The sequence below is a fragment of the Panulirus ornatus genome, chromosome 20, assembly GCF_036320965.1.
Source record: "Panulirus ornatus isolate Po-2019 chromosome 20, ASM3632096v1, whole genome shotgun sequence".
NCBI classification, from domain to species: Eukaryota; Metazoa; Arthropoda; class Malacostraca; order Decapoda; family Palinuridae; genus Panulirus; species Panulirus ornatus.
In genome coordinates this window covers 40,751,284-40,770,581 of record NC_092243.1, presented here as the reverse complement: position 1 = coordinate 40,770,581, position 19,298 = coordinate 40,751,284, and the positions used below count along the sequence as shown (strand labels likewise).

The 19,298-nt window shown below is 48.6% G+C and overlaps 1 protein-coding gene across 2 annotated transcripts in view; it reads right to left on the bottom strand.

Moving 5' to 3' along the window:
- LOC139755960 (tyrosine-protein phosphatase 10D-like) overlaps positions 1–19,298 on the bottom strand; it is a 657,464-nt gene that overhangs the window by 381,444 nt on the left and 256,722 nt on the right. For both annotated transcript variants that reach the window (XM_071674794.1, XM_071674795.1), the window contains exons 4-6: positions 18,167–18,270; positions 6,673–6,775; positions 1,650–1,818 (exon numbers count right to left, since the gene is read on the bottom strand). In XM_071674794.1, coding sequence (XP_071530895.1) covers positions 1,650–1,818; positions 6,673–6,775; positions 18,167–18,270 — 376 coding nt within the window. The remainder of the gene's footprint in view (positions 1–1,649; positions 1,819–6,672; positions 6,776–18,166; positions 18,271–19,298) is intronic.

Here is a 19,298-nt window from a genome sequence, read left to right as displayed (position 1 = left end):
AGCATGCTGTTGTGCTCTTATCACCTCCCTGGCTCAGCATGCTGTTGTACTCCCATCATCTACGTGGCTCGGCATGCTGTTGTGTTCTCATCACCTCCCTGGCTCAGCATGCTGTTGTGTTCTCATCACCTACGTGGCTCAACATGCTGTTGTGCTCTCATCACCTACGTGGCTCAGCTTGCTGTTGTGCTCTCATCACCTCCCTGGCTCAGCATGCTGTTGTGCTCTCATCACCTACGTGGCTCAGCATGCTGTTGTGTTCTCATCACCTCCCTGGCTCAGCATGCTGTTGTGCTCCCATCACCTCCCTGGCTCAGCATGCTGTTGTACTCCCATCACCTCTCGGTCAGCATGCTGTTGTACTCCCATCACCTCCCTGGCTCAGCATGCTGTTGTACTCCCATCACCTCCCTGGCTCAGCATGCTGTTGTACTCCCATCACCTCCCTGGCTCAGCATGCTGTTGTGCTCTCATCACCTCCCTGGCTCAGCATGCTGTTGTACTCCCATCACCTCCCTGGCTCAGCATGCTGTTGTACTCCCATCACCTCCCTGGCTCAGCATGCTGTTGTACTCCCATCACCTCCCTGGCTCAGCATGCTGTTGTACTCCCATCACCTCCCTGGCTCAGCATGCTGTTGTACTCCCATCACCTCCCTGGCTCAGCATGCTGTTGTACTCCCATCACCTCCCTGGCTCAGCATGCTGTTGTACTCCCATCACCTCCCTGGCTCAGCATGCTGTTGTACTCCCATCTCTCCTGTGATCCATTATAACATGTTCCCTCCAGACCCACCCTGCTCCAGCTGGGCTTCTCGTCATCTACAGAAGATGGCTGGGTGTACTGTCAACATTCACCAAGTACACAGGTTTTATAATGAACATCAGAGTGTACATGAGTGGCTGGGGTTGTGTTCTAGAAGCAAGGTGTTGCCTGTGAATCACACGGTGAACAGAGATAACATACACAGTTATGGTGGGCGCAATGCCTGACTGAGAACACAACACAGACACCGAGCCAATCATGGCTCAGATGTTCACGTTATATGAAATCAATCAGCAAGAGTTTGTTCTCTGATATAAGCGACGTGTTAAGTTCTTACGTTAGCCAGTCTTACGTGATGACATATTCAGTTTTCCATCACCGTGATGTGAGCCCAACAATCGTGACCACCGTCATGGCACATACATGGTGGTAACATTAAGACCTGGCCGGAGTGTGTGGGGCTGATGATGTCTTTGTTACTACTGGGCACACGTGACCCCCCTCACCTCCTGCTGCACCACATTGTTGATGGATGCAACCATTGGCATCAACACGCTGCTTCTTCAATGTTGTTGTTGTTGTTGTTGGTTAGAGAGTGAGCGGTGTTTGTCCACCAGTTGTGGGTGACTGGTGTAATGTAGGGTATGGTATACCGGGCCTCAGTGACTCACATGTCAATACTCCGTCCTCAACCCCACCCACCCTTGAGCTCCCTCCCTCCCACACCTCTCGGCGGACCAGCACCAGGACCCACCACCCACCTCACACGACAGACAGTTCCCCCAGAGGAGCGGTGGGCATGACCCCCCCAGTTCGGGCACCACTGTTCTGTACCACACGTATGGTCCAGACATCGTCAAGCAACAAGTGTCAGTCACACTTACCCTTTGCCTTTCGGTGCCTCCCAGCGGACGGTGAAGGAGTAGGAGGTGAGCGACTTGGTGTTGAAGGTGATGTTGCGAGGGGCCAGGGGTATGGTGCGGTACTGGGCGGTGGTGGGCACCGAGATCTGCTCCTGGCTCACCGTCTCCACCGTGATGTTGTAGGCGCGACCTGTCACATACACACACACACACGAGACATCACTACACTCTCCAGTACTCACACCTAACCTGGGACTGGTCACCAGGGTCAATACTACCGTACACCATCAACAGTATGGTGTAGGGATGGTCAGGAGGTGTACTGGTACACACAAGAGGACATTATGATTATCACAGCTGGAGGACATTATGATCACAACTGTAGGACATTATGATCATCACAGCTGGAGGACATTATGATCACAGCTGGAGGACATTATGATCACAGCTGGAGGACATTATGATCACAACTGGAGGACATTATGATCACAGCTGGAGGACATTATGATCACAACTGGAGGACATTATGATCACAGCTGGAGGACATTATGATCACAGTTGGAGGACATTATGATCACAGCTGGAGGACATTATGATCACAACTGTAGGACATTATGATCATCACAGCTGGAGGACATTATGATCACAGCTGGAGGACATTATGATCACAGCTGGAGGACATTATGATCACAACTGGAGGACATTATGATCACAGCTGGAGGACATTATGATCACAGCTGGAGGACATTATGATCACAGCTGGAGGACATTATGATCACAACTGGAGGACATTATGATCACAGCTGGAGGACATTATGATCACAGCTGGAGGACATTATGATCACAGCTGGAGGACATTATGATTATCACAGCTGGAGGACATTATGATCACAGCTGGAGGACATTATGATCACAGCTGGAGGACATTATGATCACAGCTGGAGGACATTATGATCACAACTGGAGGACATTATGATTATCACAGCTGGAGGACATTATGATCACAGCTGGAGGACATTATGATCACAGCTGGAGGACATTATGATCACAGCTGGAGGACATTATGATCACAACTGGAGGACATTATGATTATCACAGCTGGAGGACATTATGATCACAGCTGGAGGACATTATGACCACAGCTGGAGGACATTATGACCACAGCTGGAGGACATTATGATCACAGCTGGAGGACATTATGACCACAGCTGGAGGACATTATGATCACAGCTGGAGGACATTATGATCACAGCTGGAGGACATTATGACCACAGCTGGAGGACATTATGATCACAGCTGGAGGACATTATGATCACAGCTGGAGGACATTATGATCACAACTGGAGGACATTATGATTCACAGCTGGAGGACATTATGACCACAGCTGGAGGACATTATGATCACAGCTGGAGGACATTATGATCACAGCTGGAGGACATTATGATCACAGCTGGAGGACATTATGATCACAGCTGGAGGACATTATGATCACAGCTGGAGGACATTATGACCACAGCTGGAGGACATTATGATCACAGCTGGAGGACATTATGATCACAGCTGGAGGACATTATGACCACAGCTGGAGGACATTATGATCACAGCTGGAGGACATTATGATCACAGCTGGAGGACATTATGACCACAGCTGGAGGACATTATGATCACAGCTGGAGGACATTATGATCACAGCTGGAGGACATTATGACCACAGCTGGAGGACATTATGATCACAGCTGGAGGACATTATGATCACAGCTGGAGGACATTATGATCACAACTGGAGGACATTATGATCACAGCTGGAGGACATTATGATCACAGCTGGAGGACATTATGATTACAGCTGGAGGACATTATGATCATAGCTGGAGGACATTATGATCACAGCTGGAGGACATTATGACCACAGCTGGAGGACATTATGATTATCACAGCTGGAGGACATTATGATCACAGCTGGAGGACATTATGATCACAGCTGGAGGACATTATGATCACAGCTGGAGGACATTATGATCACAGCTGGAGGACATTATGATTATCACAGCTGGAGGACATTATGACCACAGCTGGAGGACATTATGATCACAGCTGGAGGACATTATGATCACAGCTGGAGGACATTATGATCACAGCTGGAGGACATTATGATCACAGCTGGAGGACATTATGATCACAGCTGGAGGACATTATGATCACAGTTGGAGGACATTATGATCACAGCTGGAGGACATTATGATTATCACAGCTGGAGGACATTATGATCACAGCTGGAGGACATTATGATCACAGCTGGAGGACATTATGATCACAGCTGGAGGACATTATGATCACAACTGGAGGACATTATGATCACAGCTGGAGGACATTATGATCACAACTGGAGGACATTATGATCACAGCTGGAGGACATTATGATCACAGTTGGAGGACATTATGATCACAGCTGGAGGACATTATGATCACAGCTGGAGGACATTATGACCACAGCTGGAGGACATTATGATCACAACTGGAGGACATTATGACCACAGCTGGAGGACATTATGATCACAGCTGGAGGACATTATGATCACAGCTGGAGGACATTATGATCACAGCTGGAGGACATTATGATCACAGCTGGAGGACATTATGATCACAGTTGGAGGACATTATGATCACAGCTGGAGGACATTATGATCACAGCTGGAGGACATTATGATCACAGCTGGAGGACATTATGACCACAGCTGGAGGACATTATGATTATCACAGCTGGAGGACATTATGACCACAGCTGGAGGACATTATGATTATCACAGCTGGAGGACATTATGACCACAGCTGGAGGACATTATGATTATCACAGCTGGAGGACATTATGACCACAGCTGGAGGACATTATGATTATCACAGCTGGAGGACATTATGACCACAGCTGGAGGACATTATGATCACAGCTGGAGGACATTATGATCACAGCTGGAGGACATTATGATCACAGCTGGAGGACATTATGATCACAGCTGGAGGACATTATGATCACAGCTGGAGGACATTATGATTATCACAGCTGGAGGACATTATGATCACAGCTGGAGGATACGCTATAAGTAGGATAGCTTACTAAGAGGATAGGCTACAAGCAACATAGCTTACAAGGAGGATAGGCTGTAAGCAGGATAGTTCACTAGGAGGATAGGCTACAAGCAAGATAGCTTACTGGGATGACAGGCTACAAGCAAGATAGCTTACTGGGATGATAGGCTACAAGCAAGATAGCTTACTGGGATGATAGGCTACAAGCAAGATAGCTTACTGGGATGATAGGCTACAAGCAAGATAGCTTACTGGGATGATAGGCTACAAGCAAGATAGCTTACTGGGATGATAGGCTACAAGTAAGATAGCTTACTGGGATGATAGGCTACAAGCAAGATAGCTTACTGGGATGATAGGCTTCAAGCAACATAGCTTACTGGGATGATAGGCTACAAGCAAGATAGCTTACTAGGATGATAGGCTACAAGCAAGATAGCTTACTGGGATGATAGGCTACAAGCAAGATAGCTTACTGGGATGATAGGCTACAAGCAAGATAGCTTACTGGGATGATAGGCTACAAGCAAGATAGCTTACTGGGATGATAGGCTACAAGCAAGATAGCTTACTATAAGCAGGATAGTTTACTAGAGGAATAGGATACAAGCAGGATAGTTGACTAGGAGGATAGGCTACAAGTAGCATAGCTTACAAAGAGGATAGGCTACAAGCAGGATAGCTTACTAAGAGGATAGGCGACAAACAGGCTAGTTAACGAGGAGGGTAGGCTACGAGCAGGATAGTTTAATAAGAGGATAGGCTACAAGCAGGATGGTTTACGAGGAGGATAGGTGACAAGCAGGATAGTTAACGAGAAGGGTAGGCTACAAGCAGGATAGTTTACTAGGAGGATAGGCTAAAATCAGAATAGATTACTAGGAGGATAGGCTACAATCAGGATAGTTTACGAGGAGGATAGGCTACAAGCAGGATAGTTTCCTAAGAGCATAGGCTACATGTAGGATAGTTTACTAGGAGGCTAGTCTACAAGCAGGACAGTTTATTAACAGGACAGGCTACAAGCAGGATAGGTTACTAGGAGGACAGGCTACAACCAGGATAGTTTACTAGGAGGATAGGCTATAAGCAGAATAGTTTACCAGGAGGTACAAGGGAAGAGTAACTTAATAGTAACCTGGGACGAGGTACAAAGGAAGAGTGGGTGAATAGTTACAAGGGACGAGGTACAAAGGAAGAGTGAGGCAGTAGGTACCAGGGACGAGGTACAAGGGAAGAGTGGGGCAGTAGTTACAAGGGACGAGGTACAAGGGAAGAGTGGGGCAGTAGTTATCAGGGACGAGGTACAAGGGAGGAGTGGGCAGTAGTTACAGGGGACAAGGTACAAGGGAAGAGTGGGGCAATAGTTACAAGGGACGAGGTACAAGGGAAGAGTGGGGAAGTAGTTATCAGGGACGAGGTACAAGGGAGGAGTGGGCAGTAGTTACAAGGGACGAGGTACAAGGGAAGAGTGGGGAAGTAGTTATCAGGGACGAGGTACAAGAGAAGAGTGGGGCAGTAGTTACAATGGACGAGGTACAAGGGAAGAGTGGGGCAATAGTTACCTGGGACGAGGTACAAGGGAAGAGAGGGGCAGTGGTTATCAGAGACGAGATACAAGGGAAGAGTGGGGCAGTAATTACAAGGGACGAGGTACAAGGGAAGAGTGGGGCAGTAGTTACCAGGGACGAGGTACAAGGGAGGAGTGGGGCAGTAGTTATCAGGGACGAGATACAAAGGAGGAGTGGGCAGTAGTTACAAGGGACGAGGTACAAGGGGAGAGTGGGGCAGTATTTATCAGGGACGAGGTACAAGAGAAGATTGGGCAGTAGTTACAAGGGATGAGGTACAAGGGAAAAGTGGGGTAGTAGTTACCAGGGACGAAATACAAGGGAAGAGTGGGGCAGTAGCTACCTAAGACGAGGTACAAGGGAAGAGTGAGGGGGGGGGGGTAGTTACCAGGGACGAGGTCGTGGAAGGCGGCCTGGGCAGGTCCTGGTGGTTCTCCAGCCTTGAGCACCGTGAGCACGCTCTCCACTGCGTCACTAGGCTTGATGCTCACCTGCGTCACACAACATCATTAGTGGGTTACCTCCCTCACCGAACACTTCACCAATAATTATAAGTACCAATAAAGTAATGGACATTATTACATATCTCATATGTGTAATGAAATATATAAGGCTGCCTATGGGAACTGATTAAGAAGTGAACAAATTATATAACAATTATATACATCACTTGTTCTGCTCCGATCATCTCATGTATCAAAGGTTAATGTAAACATTGAACAAATACAAAGAAGTGCAACAAAACTGACGTTATAGTCCATATATAAAGCATAAGACTCGGGAGATCTAATAATAATAATAATAATATAATAATGAACTTCATTTCGGATAAATACTGTACATGTACAGTTATTCCTCTAAAGAGACTCCTACTCCGGGAAGATATAATAACCACATACCACACTGTCATGGGTAAAACTACACACACACACACACACACACACACACACACACACACACACACACACACACACCAGTTATCATTCAATAAGACTAAACATAACATAATATACAAGAAACTTTTCACTCCTTTCCAGATTCGAGGAGAAAAATGGCCACAACAGAGTTAAGATCTGGTGGGAATGTTGTGCTCCATATCATCATGTCTCACATACGTCAGGATGTCGTCAGTGTTGCACATGTTGGTGCCACCTCGTATATACATCTCACCATCACAGGCGACCATGACCACCTGCTTCACTATCCTGACTCCATACAGACCGTCAGTGTAGCTATGGAGGTAGGGAAGTGGTCGTGGCTCCACCCTCCCTCCCTCCCTCCCGTGCACTGACCATGGTTCCCAGGTAGGTAGTGTGGTCAGCCACATAGTGGGTCATGACCAGCGTGGGACCATAATGCTCCTCCCTCCTCGGGTGACCACCACCGCTGGCTAGTAACAGACCATGCTGGACCCGGTGCTGATGGTGCTAATGATGATGTTGTAGCTGGTGTTCATGATGCTAATGGTAATGCTAATTCATCTGGCCAACGTACGACAAGCACGGTATGGTTATATTCAGTTATCTCATCCCCCACAGTGAGTAACTGTACAATGATCTGCGTCAAACTTTATTCGCCATTCTCGGACCAGCCTGCTCGTATGGTAAGGCCAGACTGGGTCAACTCGCCTCCTTGCTCGGCCTCCGATTTTCGTATCGCCAGCAGAGTGTGAGGTCATGAGGACCAGTTTCTATATCATACACATAGGTTCAAGATGGGTCTCACGAAGGTCCCATATTTACTTAACATTTCAAGTACACGAAGGAAGTTCTGACACCGATCACCACAAATGATCTACCTTCTCCATATTTCTGCTACTGCAGTGTTCTGGGCTGGGTCGTGTGTCGACCCAAAAGTTCCTTGGTGTCTGTATATATTTTCTGCACGATGATAGATGCAACCTGGTGTGAATCGATTGTTTCTCATCTTTATCACATGGTACTAAGTGGCTGGAGTGGATTTCTTAAGTCATATGTCTACTCTGTATGACTCTGCTGCCAGTGAGAGGGAGGGCCCAGGTAGTAGAGTACTCGCCCCTCCTCCCACGACTCCTGCATGTGTAAGGTATTCTCCTCTGACTACACCTTATTGTGTGTCTGCTGCCACCAGTGAGAGGGAGGGCTCAGGTGGTGGTGGCGTACTGACCCCTCCCAGTAACTGGAGGATCATCCGTCCCCTCTGCCCGTGGAGCAGCAACCCATTAGGTTGGTGACGGCAGCCGCCCAGGGTTGTACTACCGTCCTGACTGAGGAGCGTTACAGTGGTGCCCGGAACCATCCGCCATGTTAGGATTGCTGGTCTCACCTTCTCTTCAATCAAAACGGCACTACCGGGCTAGTCCTGCCATTTTCTTACATGCACCATACACCTACCCAAACCTCACTTATTTATCCTATTTTTTTCACATAAGTACATTTGCCATCTCTTGTCCACACAGACATTCTTAAAGTTACCATGATGCCGCAGTCTCCGGCAGCATGAAGTGCTAAGAATCTCTGTGTTCCTGCCTGACTACTGCCAATGTGAGGGAGGGCTCAGACAGTAGTAGTACCAGCCCCTCCCACGACCTATCCTTCTCTGCTAAACCTTCCTCTTTTTCTATTCACTATACCAACACTCGTGGTCTCTCTTAGTAATCTATCCTCTGTTGAACATCGTCCAGTACCTCTCCTAATATCTCACTTCTCTGTGAGACACAGTTATCTAATAATGTTCTCACTCGTCCCTTTTTCATATCCAATTATAATCTCCACTCACGATTCCAGTTCAGTGGTTGTGTTTGTGCTCATTCCAACATAAACGCACTTGTTGCACGCCTCAAACTTTGATGTTATGTGGCTCAAGGTCTGTCACCCAGCGACCACATTTTTCCTCTGTTTCGCCTAATGCTCTTCTAGTTCTACTAATTGTGTATCTTTCTTCGACTGGCTAAACACCTGCCATGAGACTGTGCGACTGGCTAAACACCTGACATGAGACTGTGCGACTGGCTAAACACCTGCCATGAGACTGTGACATCCTCTCACCCGGAAGCCGAGATCCTCCACCAGGGATTTCAACGTTCACCATAGGGAATGGTTGAATTCCTCCCATGCGGATGGTGGAGGGACTGAAGCCCTCACCTTCTCCATTCTCAATGATTTAGAGCAAATGATCTCCCACCTTACCCATATACCTGACTACTGTGACCACTTTCCTAATATTCTGGATTTGTTTTTCGCCTCAAATCTATCCCGCTGCAAGCTCACATCCTCGCCAGTAATTGGTTCATCTGACCACACTCTCATAAGTGTATCTATCTTAACGTGCGCACCTTCCCCTCCAGCAGCCCCTTCTGAGCGTACATACTGACACCTCAACAAAGCTGACTGGAATAACTTAAGTAACTTCTTTTCTGACTTTCCTTGGGTAAATTATTGTCTCTTGTGTGATGACGCTTCTGTCTCCGCCAAACGCATAGCAGAGGTTATTGTTGCGGAAGTGGAAGCATTTATCTCTTCTTCGTCCAAGACGACCTCTTCATCCAACCTATGGTTCAACCACTCCTGTTCTGAGGCCATTCAGGCAAGGGATCAGGCATACCGGGCTTGGAAAAACTCTTCTTCCTCTGACTCCCAAGCTGCTGCGTCAGTAGCCGTTACCAACTCAAAGGTGGACTGTTTTGATACCTGTTTCTTTACCTACAACTCGAAGCTTTGGAACTCTCTACCTTCTCATATCTTTCCCAATGACTGTGACCCGACATGTTTTCCAAGAGCTTTTTCACTTCCCCTAAAATTCATAAATACTTTCCCTTGTCTCTTTCTTTACCCTTTCACGGTTCTCTCTATATTGCAATTGGGGCTCAGCCATTAACGTCAACATGTGCTCGTGATGGAGCCTCTAATGTACAGAGAGAGAGAGAGAGAGGGGGAGAGAGAGAGGGGAGAGAGAGAGAGAGAGAGAGAGAGAGAGAGAGAGAGAGAGAGAGAGAGAGAGAGAGAGAGAGAGAGAGAGAGAGAGAGAGAGAGAGAGAGAGAGCGCTGCGCACTACATATAGACGGTCACCACATATAAACAATAACACTCGTCAAGTTCTTCCAGGAAACATCATTATGTAGAACGTGAGTGAGTGTGTGGCCACGTGACGGCCTGGCAGATGTAACATGTGTCTTAATGTTACATTCCTGGTGGCCAGTGAGGCGTGGTCTGAACACCAGCACCCTCCCTCCACACTCACATCTTGGTGGCTGCAGCAAGCGTTCTCTGCTGGGGTAATACACACACCGCTGCTTGGGGCAGACACAGCGCCACTCTCCCACATATTACCACACAACATGGACGGCTGGTCCAGGCAGAGGCACCTGTGGTAACACCACAACGTAGTTAAAGGAGTTCAGTGTGCAGGACCCAGGGTTGGTGGTGAGAGGAAGACAGGTATGTATGTGTAGCCTCACATGCTGAGGGAAGGTTGAGGGAGTGCGAGGAATGGGTCAGTGGAATGGCTGAGAGCAAAGCAGCTTCGAGATACGCTATAGCGAAAATACAGGCGACGCTGTAGCCAGCCACCATCTGCAAGACGTACGACAGTGCGCACTGAACCAGTACAACAGGATAAGCTGGGAGGTACAAAATCACTTTGAATACAATATTGTGGACCAGGCTGCACAAAATTCATACTCTTCCATAAATTCAGTTTAGGAGAAGGTAATCTGGCTGAGGTATGCCCAGGAAAGACTTACAGACGATAACATACGGTATCTGACCACATGAAGAACAAGACAACGTGGTACTACATACAGAGGACATACAAGTCTCTTGGTCCATCTGAAGTTTCACCATACGTGCTGAAGCAGAGTCACACTTGATGACTCGCCTGAAATACAGCTCAAGACGTCGCTGGGGGAAGACCAAGCGCCAGGGAGTGGAAAATGGCGACCTTCATAACCATCAACATGAGAGCAGACCAGGAAGAACCACTGGACTACAGAGCGGTCCCCACTGACGAATCTGAAGTGCATGACACTACAGAGCGGTCCCCACTGACGAATCTGAAGTGCATGACACTACAGAGCGGTCCCCACTGACGAATCTGAAGTGCATGACACTACAGAGCGGTCCCCACTGACGAATCTGAAGTGCATGACACTACAGAGCGGTCCCCACTGACGAATCTGAAGTGCATGACACTACAGAGCGGTCCCCACTGACGAATCTGAAGTGTATGACACTACAGAGCGGTCCCCAGTGACGAATCTGAAGTGTATGACACTGGACGAAATAATCACATGACACACGCATGACGCCATGCAAAGGAGACATCACGTCCGCAACACACAACATGACCAGGCAAAGATCATGCACAACGAACCTCTCATAGTTCTATCAGAATCTGTGTTCTGTTGTACATACATGGGAGGATTGTCTGGTGCTGGACTGCCACACACACACACACTGTGTACCCGAGGCTAGAGAACAGTTAACACTTCCCACTTATCTAGGACGGAGATCCAGCCTCCTCACCAGGCTCCAGTGTGCTAGTGTCAAATGCTTTCAGTCCACGAGCAGGCAATTCCACCAACCACCTTTCTCTGTTGTCTATAATGAAGCTCACTCTTTGGTCGAAACTACAATGTTCCAGGAGGACCGTTTGTAAACGTACTACCACAAAGCATTCGACACTGTACTGCACAGAAGGCTGATCAACAAACTGGGTCACAAGGCAGGAGTAATAAGGAAGCTTCCGCCATGGATGGAAGATTATCAAAGTGGAAAAGGACAAACGACGCTTGTCACAAGAGCCTTCTTGTAATGGGTGAAGGAAACCTGCGGAGTGCCACAGGGTTCTACTCTAGGACCATTATTCATCTTGATCAATGTAAATAATCAGACCAGAGGCATGTTGTACTACATGATTATGTATGAAGAGGATGACAAGGCCATAAGGCAAGTCAAAAACGTGGGGATTGCACCATCATACAAGGGAACCCTGACAAATTCCAAAACAGGTCTCATATGTGGCTCATGAAATTCCACCTGAGTAAAAGGAAAGCAGTGAGGGGTAGGTCATAGTGAAAGAAGGCCTCAATGTGAACAGTAAGCAGTGGGATACATGCTGCAGGAATATGTGTGAGAGAAAGACGAGGGAGTCGAGAGTGTCCCTAACCTGTCATCACTGTCTCGCCTGACGAGAACGGTTAAGGAGGCGAGCTGCATGGATAAGAAGCAAGTTGATCATAAGGACAAAACTAGTCTGCGCTTAATTCTGGTGACCGCACCTAACATAGCACAATGAACTAATAGAGAAGGTCCACAGGAGAGCAACGAAGATTGTAACAGAAGTAAGAGAGCCGAGTTATGCGCAAATGGTAGAGGCTTTAAATTTACCGAACTCGGAGGAGAGAAGAGCGAGGAGTGACCAGATCTTACCTTCCTAAACCAGATCGACGACGAAGGCAGGGATCAGTTATTCGTAAATTGTCGGGAAAGATCAACCGAAGGACATAACATGAAAGTAAACAGTAAACTTGATAAAAAATAGATACCAGGAAATACTTGTATAAGATTAGTGGACGAATGGAATATATTGACTGGTTAATGCAGACAACATACAGGTTTTTACCAGGATTTGTGACAAGATATATTCATGAGGTGAGGCCCCACATGTGTAAACCACTCCACCCCGTGCTGCACACACTGGTCATTACACACCGTGACACAGGTGTTCTGGGAGGTGAGCTGTGACCCTCCTGCTGGGACCTGTAACCCTCCTGCTGGGACTTGCGACCCCCCTGCTGGGACCTGTAACCCTCCTGCTGGGACCTGTAACCCTCCTGCTGGGACCTGTAACCCTCATTCTGGGACTTGTGATCCCCCTGCTGGGACCTGTAACCCTCCTGCTAGGACCTGTAACCCTCCTGCTAGGACCTGTAACCCTCCTGCTGGGACCTGTGACCCTCCTGCTAGGACCTGTGACCCTCCTGCTGGGACCTGTAACCCTCCTGCTAGGACCTGTGACCCTCCTGCTAGGACCTGTAACTCTCCTGCTAGGACCTGTAACCCTCCTCCTGGGACCTGTGAACCTCCTGCCGGGACCTGTGACCCTCCTGCTGGGACCTGTAACCCTCCTGCTGGGACCTGTGACCCTCATTCTGGGACTTGTGATCCCCCTGCTGGGACCTGTAACCCTCCTGCTAGGACCTGTAACCCTCCTGCTAGGACCTGTAACCCTCCTGCTCGGACCTGTGACCCTCCTGCTAGGACCTGTGACCCTCCTGCTGGGACCTGTAAGCCTCCTGCTAGGACCTGTGACCCTCCTGCTAGGACCTGTAACTCTCCTGCTAGGACCTGTAACCCTCCTCCTGGGACCTGTGAACCTCCTGCCGGGACCTGTGACCCTCCTGCTGGGACCTGTAACCCTCCTGCTGGGACCTGTGACCCTCATTCTGGGACTTGTGATCCCCCTGCTGGGACCTGTAACCCTCCTGCTAGGACCTGTAACCCTCCTGCTAGGACCCGTAACCCTCCTGCTGGGACCTGTGACCCTCCTGCTAGGACCTGTGACCCTCCTGCTGGGACCTGTAACCCTCCTGCTAGGACCTGTGACCCTCCTGCTAGGACCTGTAACCCTCCTGCTAGGACCTGTAACCCTCCTGCTGGGACCTGTAACCCTCCTGCTGGGACCTGTAACCCTCCTGCTGGTAACTCGTGATGATGTCATAAGTTTGATCACATGAACAAGGTTTTCGGTGTAGTGAGCGAGGACGCTAAACTGAAGCAAGTGAGAAGTGAGCACCATCCTCCGAAGTTCCATTTCTCGCCTCAACATCCTCCACAGACTTGAGACACTTGGCCTCTCTGCTGCTACCTCGAGAACACCGACACAGTTGTCCATGTTGGCCCTAAACTCACCCATGCCTCTCAAAATACCAACAACAACAACAGGTGTGATGGAGGGATGCAACACAGTTCCCCTCGCGCCATCTGTCAAGACGCATTCAACACCCTGGTCGTCCTGACTCCCCCCCTCTCACCTGAACCCGTCCAGCAGTCCGGGAAGAACCGACTCCACCTTTCACGCCACCATCAGCTCCTGCTGCCAGAGATCCCTCGTCCCCATATACTAGCCCGGCACCACAACCGCATCGAAGCCATCCGAGCTGGCATACACCGCTGCAGGAAACACCCCATCACTGTGACACATACATACCCTGGGTCATCTATGTACACGGTCTGACCATGTACGATGGGTGAGCGAGCGCGGCTCTGGGTCATCTATGTACACGGTATGACCATGTACGATGGGTGAGCGAGCGAGGCTCTGGGTCATCTATGTACACGGTATGACCATGTACGATGGGTGAGCGAGCGAGGCTGCCACTATTCACGGGTATGAGGTCATCACAAGCGTCCTCCACCTTCTCCTAAAACCTCAATTTGAGGTCAAGTCACCAAGTTCAAGGGTAATGTTGACACCAGTCGTGAGAGTGGAGGGAGAGGTGTGGGTGAGGCTTGTGTTCTGCCACACACGATCATCATCACCCGGGTCATCACCTCACTGTCTCACAACGCGTCACTCACCCGTGGTCGTCACCCGTGGTATAGTGAACACAATGTACGACTTGCCTGAACACTGTCAACCTGTACAGCACGACCTGGGTACGACGGCCTGGCCAGCGTACCCAGTGTGGTGGGTATGACGGCCTGGCCACAGTACCCAGGGTGGTGGGTATGACGGCCTGCCCACCGTACCCAGGGTGGTGGGTATGACGGCCTGGCCACCGTACCCAGGGTGGTGGGTATGACGGCCTGGCCACCGTACCCAGTGTGGTGGGTATGACGGCCTGGCCACCGTACCCAGGGTGGTGGGTATGACGGCCTGGCCAGCGTACCCAGGGTCGTGGGTATGACGGCCTGGCCAGCGTACCCAGGGTGGTGGTCACTAGGGTAAGGGCAGGTAGTGTTAACGTTCTCAGTGAGGATGAAGTACACAATCTTGCTCTCATCTAAGGTTTAATAAGACCTCGTTCACAAAGCGTCACTACGCTCATGCACGTAGTACGCAAGTGTCGCCACTCCCATGCACGTAGTACGCAAGTGTCGCCACTACCATGCACGTAGTACGCAAGTGTCGCCACTACCATGCACGTAGTACGCAAGTGTCGCCACTACCATGCACGTAGTACGCAAGTGTCGCCACTCCCATGCACGTAGTACGCAAGCGTCGCCACTCCCATGCACGTAGTACGCAAGTGTCGCCACTACCATGCACGTAGTACGCAAGCGTCGCCACTCCCATGCACGTAATACGCAAGTGTCGCCACTCCCATGCACGTAGTACGCAAGTGTCGCCACTACCATGCACGTAGTACGCAAGTGTCGCCACTCCCATGCACGTAGTACGCAAGTGTCGCCACTACCATGCACGTAGTACGCAAGGAAATAATCATTTATTTCAGTTACTACATATGTTCCTCTTCCATAGCTTGATCTTCCCACAGCTCATACCAAGAGGCAGATGGTGTGAGCAGGTACGTGCCAGTGGTGCTGGGAGAGGCAGATGGTGTGAGCAGGTACGTGGCAGTGGTGCTGGGAGAGGCAGATGGTGTGAGCAGGTACGTGCCAGTGGTGCTGAGAGAGACCCCAGCAACATCCCCTCCACTGCTCTTCATCCACTGCATGACACGCCCATCTCAACCCTCCTTAACACAACCATCAAACATAACGTCTCATGTTCAAAATACACAACAAATGTTAATGTATCACACCATGTGTAATGTTGGTGGTGCAGGTGGAACTGTAGCGGTCATGACCTTCTGTACGGGAGAACAGCAACTGTTGACGTGTGAGGATGTACCGTGTAGTGCCAGCGTCACTAGGATCTTACAAGGTTAAACAACCTCAAAACATACGAAGAACACCACAACATCCAAACAACCTCAAGACATACAAAGAACACCACAACATCCAAACAACCTCAAGACATACGAAGAACACCACAACATCCAAACAACCTCAAGACATACGAAGAACATCACAACATCCACTCACTCACCAAGGACACTCTATCAGCAGTTCACCTCTGAACTAGCCAATCCCCTCTCCTCCAACACCAAATGTTCTCAACCAATCAAAATGCTCCGTTATATGTTTGCCCAACACTGTTATCATCCTGGACACATGACCAACACCACGACACCCACGCTAACCTGTGTGTACTCGCGGCTCACACACACACACACACCTCCAGTAACACTCAGTTAATAAGTAACACATAGACCTCCTCCACAGTGTCATGAGCGTCCCTGACTTCATCTCCCGCCATCCCAACCAAAATTGGACGACATGTGTGGTGCTCGGATACCCTGACGTCAGCAGGGGCTTCCCCCCTACCGATAATGAACGTAGTCATCAACCTTGGGGTGGGTGGAGACGCCTTCATGGCCCGGGTGGCAGTGTGAGTAATGAAGCAGTACGCCAGCCAGCCAGCCAGCCAGGGGTCATCCACCTTGCAGTCCCTCACCCGCCGTGGTCTCCCACACATAACACAGCAGCTCTGTACATCGTCACTCATAACATCGCTGTCATGATGGCAGCAACTGGTGCATGGTACGTAAACCAGCTACACTGCCACCATCACGGCTGACAACACACATCATACTTTACCGTTACCATCAACCATTACCGTTACCCACGTTACCCATGCCAGGACTGTATTCATGAACATTAGTCGTCCCCCCCCCCCCTCCAGGCTGTTCACTTGATCAACCAAGTTGTCACCGTCAGTTGCAATATAGCAGTGATGATAACACGTCGCTCTGCTATCGTCAAACCGTCCAGCTATCGTGTGTATATCCTTCGTGCACTCACGACACATGACTGGCAGTACCATCTACCACCACCTGACCTGTTAGTCTTGCTACACTTACTTGTCTTCCTCTCGTCTTGTCTTCCTCTCGTCTTGTCTTCCTCATCACGACACAACTGGACCAAGACCAGAGGCACAGGAGAACACATGCACAGTTACCCTCGCTCCCTCAGACGTCATCCATCAGGGGGCACTCAACACCTGGTCTGACTCCTTCCAAACATCACTTGCATCTCAACACACACTTTGCCGGTAAGTGACTACACATCCCCAACACCCTTACCTCTCACCACCTGAGATCCCTCGACCCCGAGTTGCAGTTTGGCAGGACAACCACACAGAACTCCTACCATATTTACAGTATGTAAACATCACCAGTCATTCACTCACCTTCAGTCTGCTACGTACACAATACAAACACTGTCACTCACCTTCACTCTGCTATGTACACAATACAAACACTGTCACTCACCTTCACTCTGCTACGTACACAATACAAACACTGTCACTCGCCTACATTCGTAAACAGCCAATTTTTGTCTTGTAATTTCGCTGTCCATGTAGAGGGTTGTGGCCCATTGGGTACTGACGCTACCTCGCACACAAACAGGTCAAAGATAATTGTTAATGATCATTATCATTATTATTGTTAATGATCATTATCATTATTATTGTTAATGATCATTATCATTATTATTGTTAATGATCATTATCATTATTATTGTTAATGATCATTATCATTATTATTGTTAATGATCATTATCATTATTATTGTTAATGATCATTATCATTATTATTGTTAATGATCATTATCATTATTATTGTTAATGATCATTATCATTATTATTGTTAATGATCATTATCATTATTATTGTTAATGATCATTATCATTATTATTGTTAATGATCATTATCATTATTATTGTTAATGATCATTATCATTATTATTGTTAATGATCATTATCATTATTATTGTTAATGATCATTATCATTATTATTGTTATAATTATAACCAGTAATATATGAAGGTGACTCACCCGATAGTGGGAGTAGATCCCTGCTGGGTAGGGAGGCTGCCACAACACCAACATGGTCGTCTCGTTCCTGTACCACACAATGAACCTGCCAGGCGCGTTGGGACCTGCCACACAACAACATGACACACTGTTACCACACCACAACACATAACCTCCCCACACAACATGACACACTGTTACCACACCACAACACATAACCTCCCCACACAACATGACACACTGTTACCACACTACAACACATAACCTCCCCACACAACATGAGACACTGTTACCACACCACAACACATAACCTCCCCACACAACATGACACACTGTTACCACACCACAACACATAACCTCCCCACACAACATGAGACACTGTTACCACACCACAACACATAACCTCCCCACACAACATGAGACACTGTTACCACACCACAACACATAACCTCCCCACACAACATGAGACACTGTTACCACATCACACATAACCTCCCCACACAACATGACACACTGTTACCACACTACAACACATAACCTCCCCACACAACATGAGACACTGTTACCACACCACAACACATAACCTCCCCACACAACATGACACACTGTTACCACACCACAACACATAACCTCCCCACACAACATGAGACACTGTTACCACACCACAACACATAACCTCCCCACACAACATGAGACACTGTTACCACACCACAACACATAACCTCCCCACACAACATGAGACACTGTTACCACACCACACATAACCTCCCCACACAACATGACACACTGTTACCACACTACAACACATAACCTCCCCACACAACATGACACACTGTTACCACACCACAACACATAACCTCCCCACACAACATGAGACACTGTTACCACACCACAACACATAACCTCCCCACACAACATGAGACACTGTTACCACACCACAACACATAACCTCCCCACACAACATGACACACTGTTACCACACTACAACACATAACCTCCCCACACAACATGAGACACTGTTACCACACCACAACACATAACCTCCCCACACAACATGACACACTGTTACCACACTACAACACATAACCTCCCCACACAACATGAGACACTGTTACCACACCACAACACATAACCTCCCCACACAACATGAGAC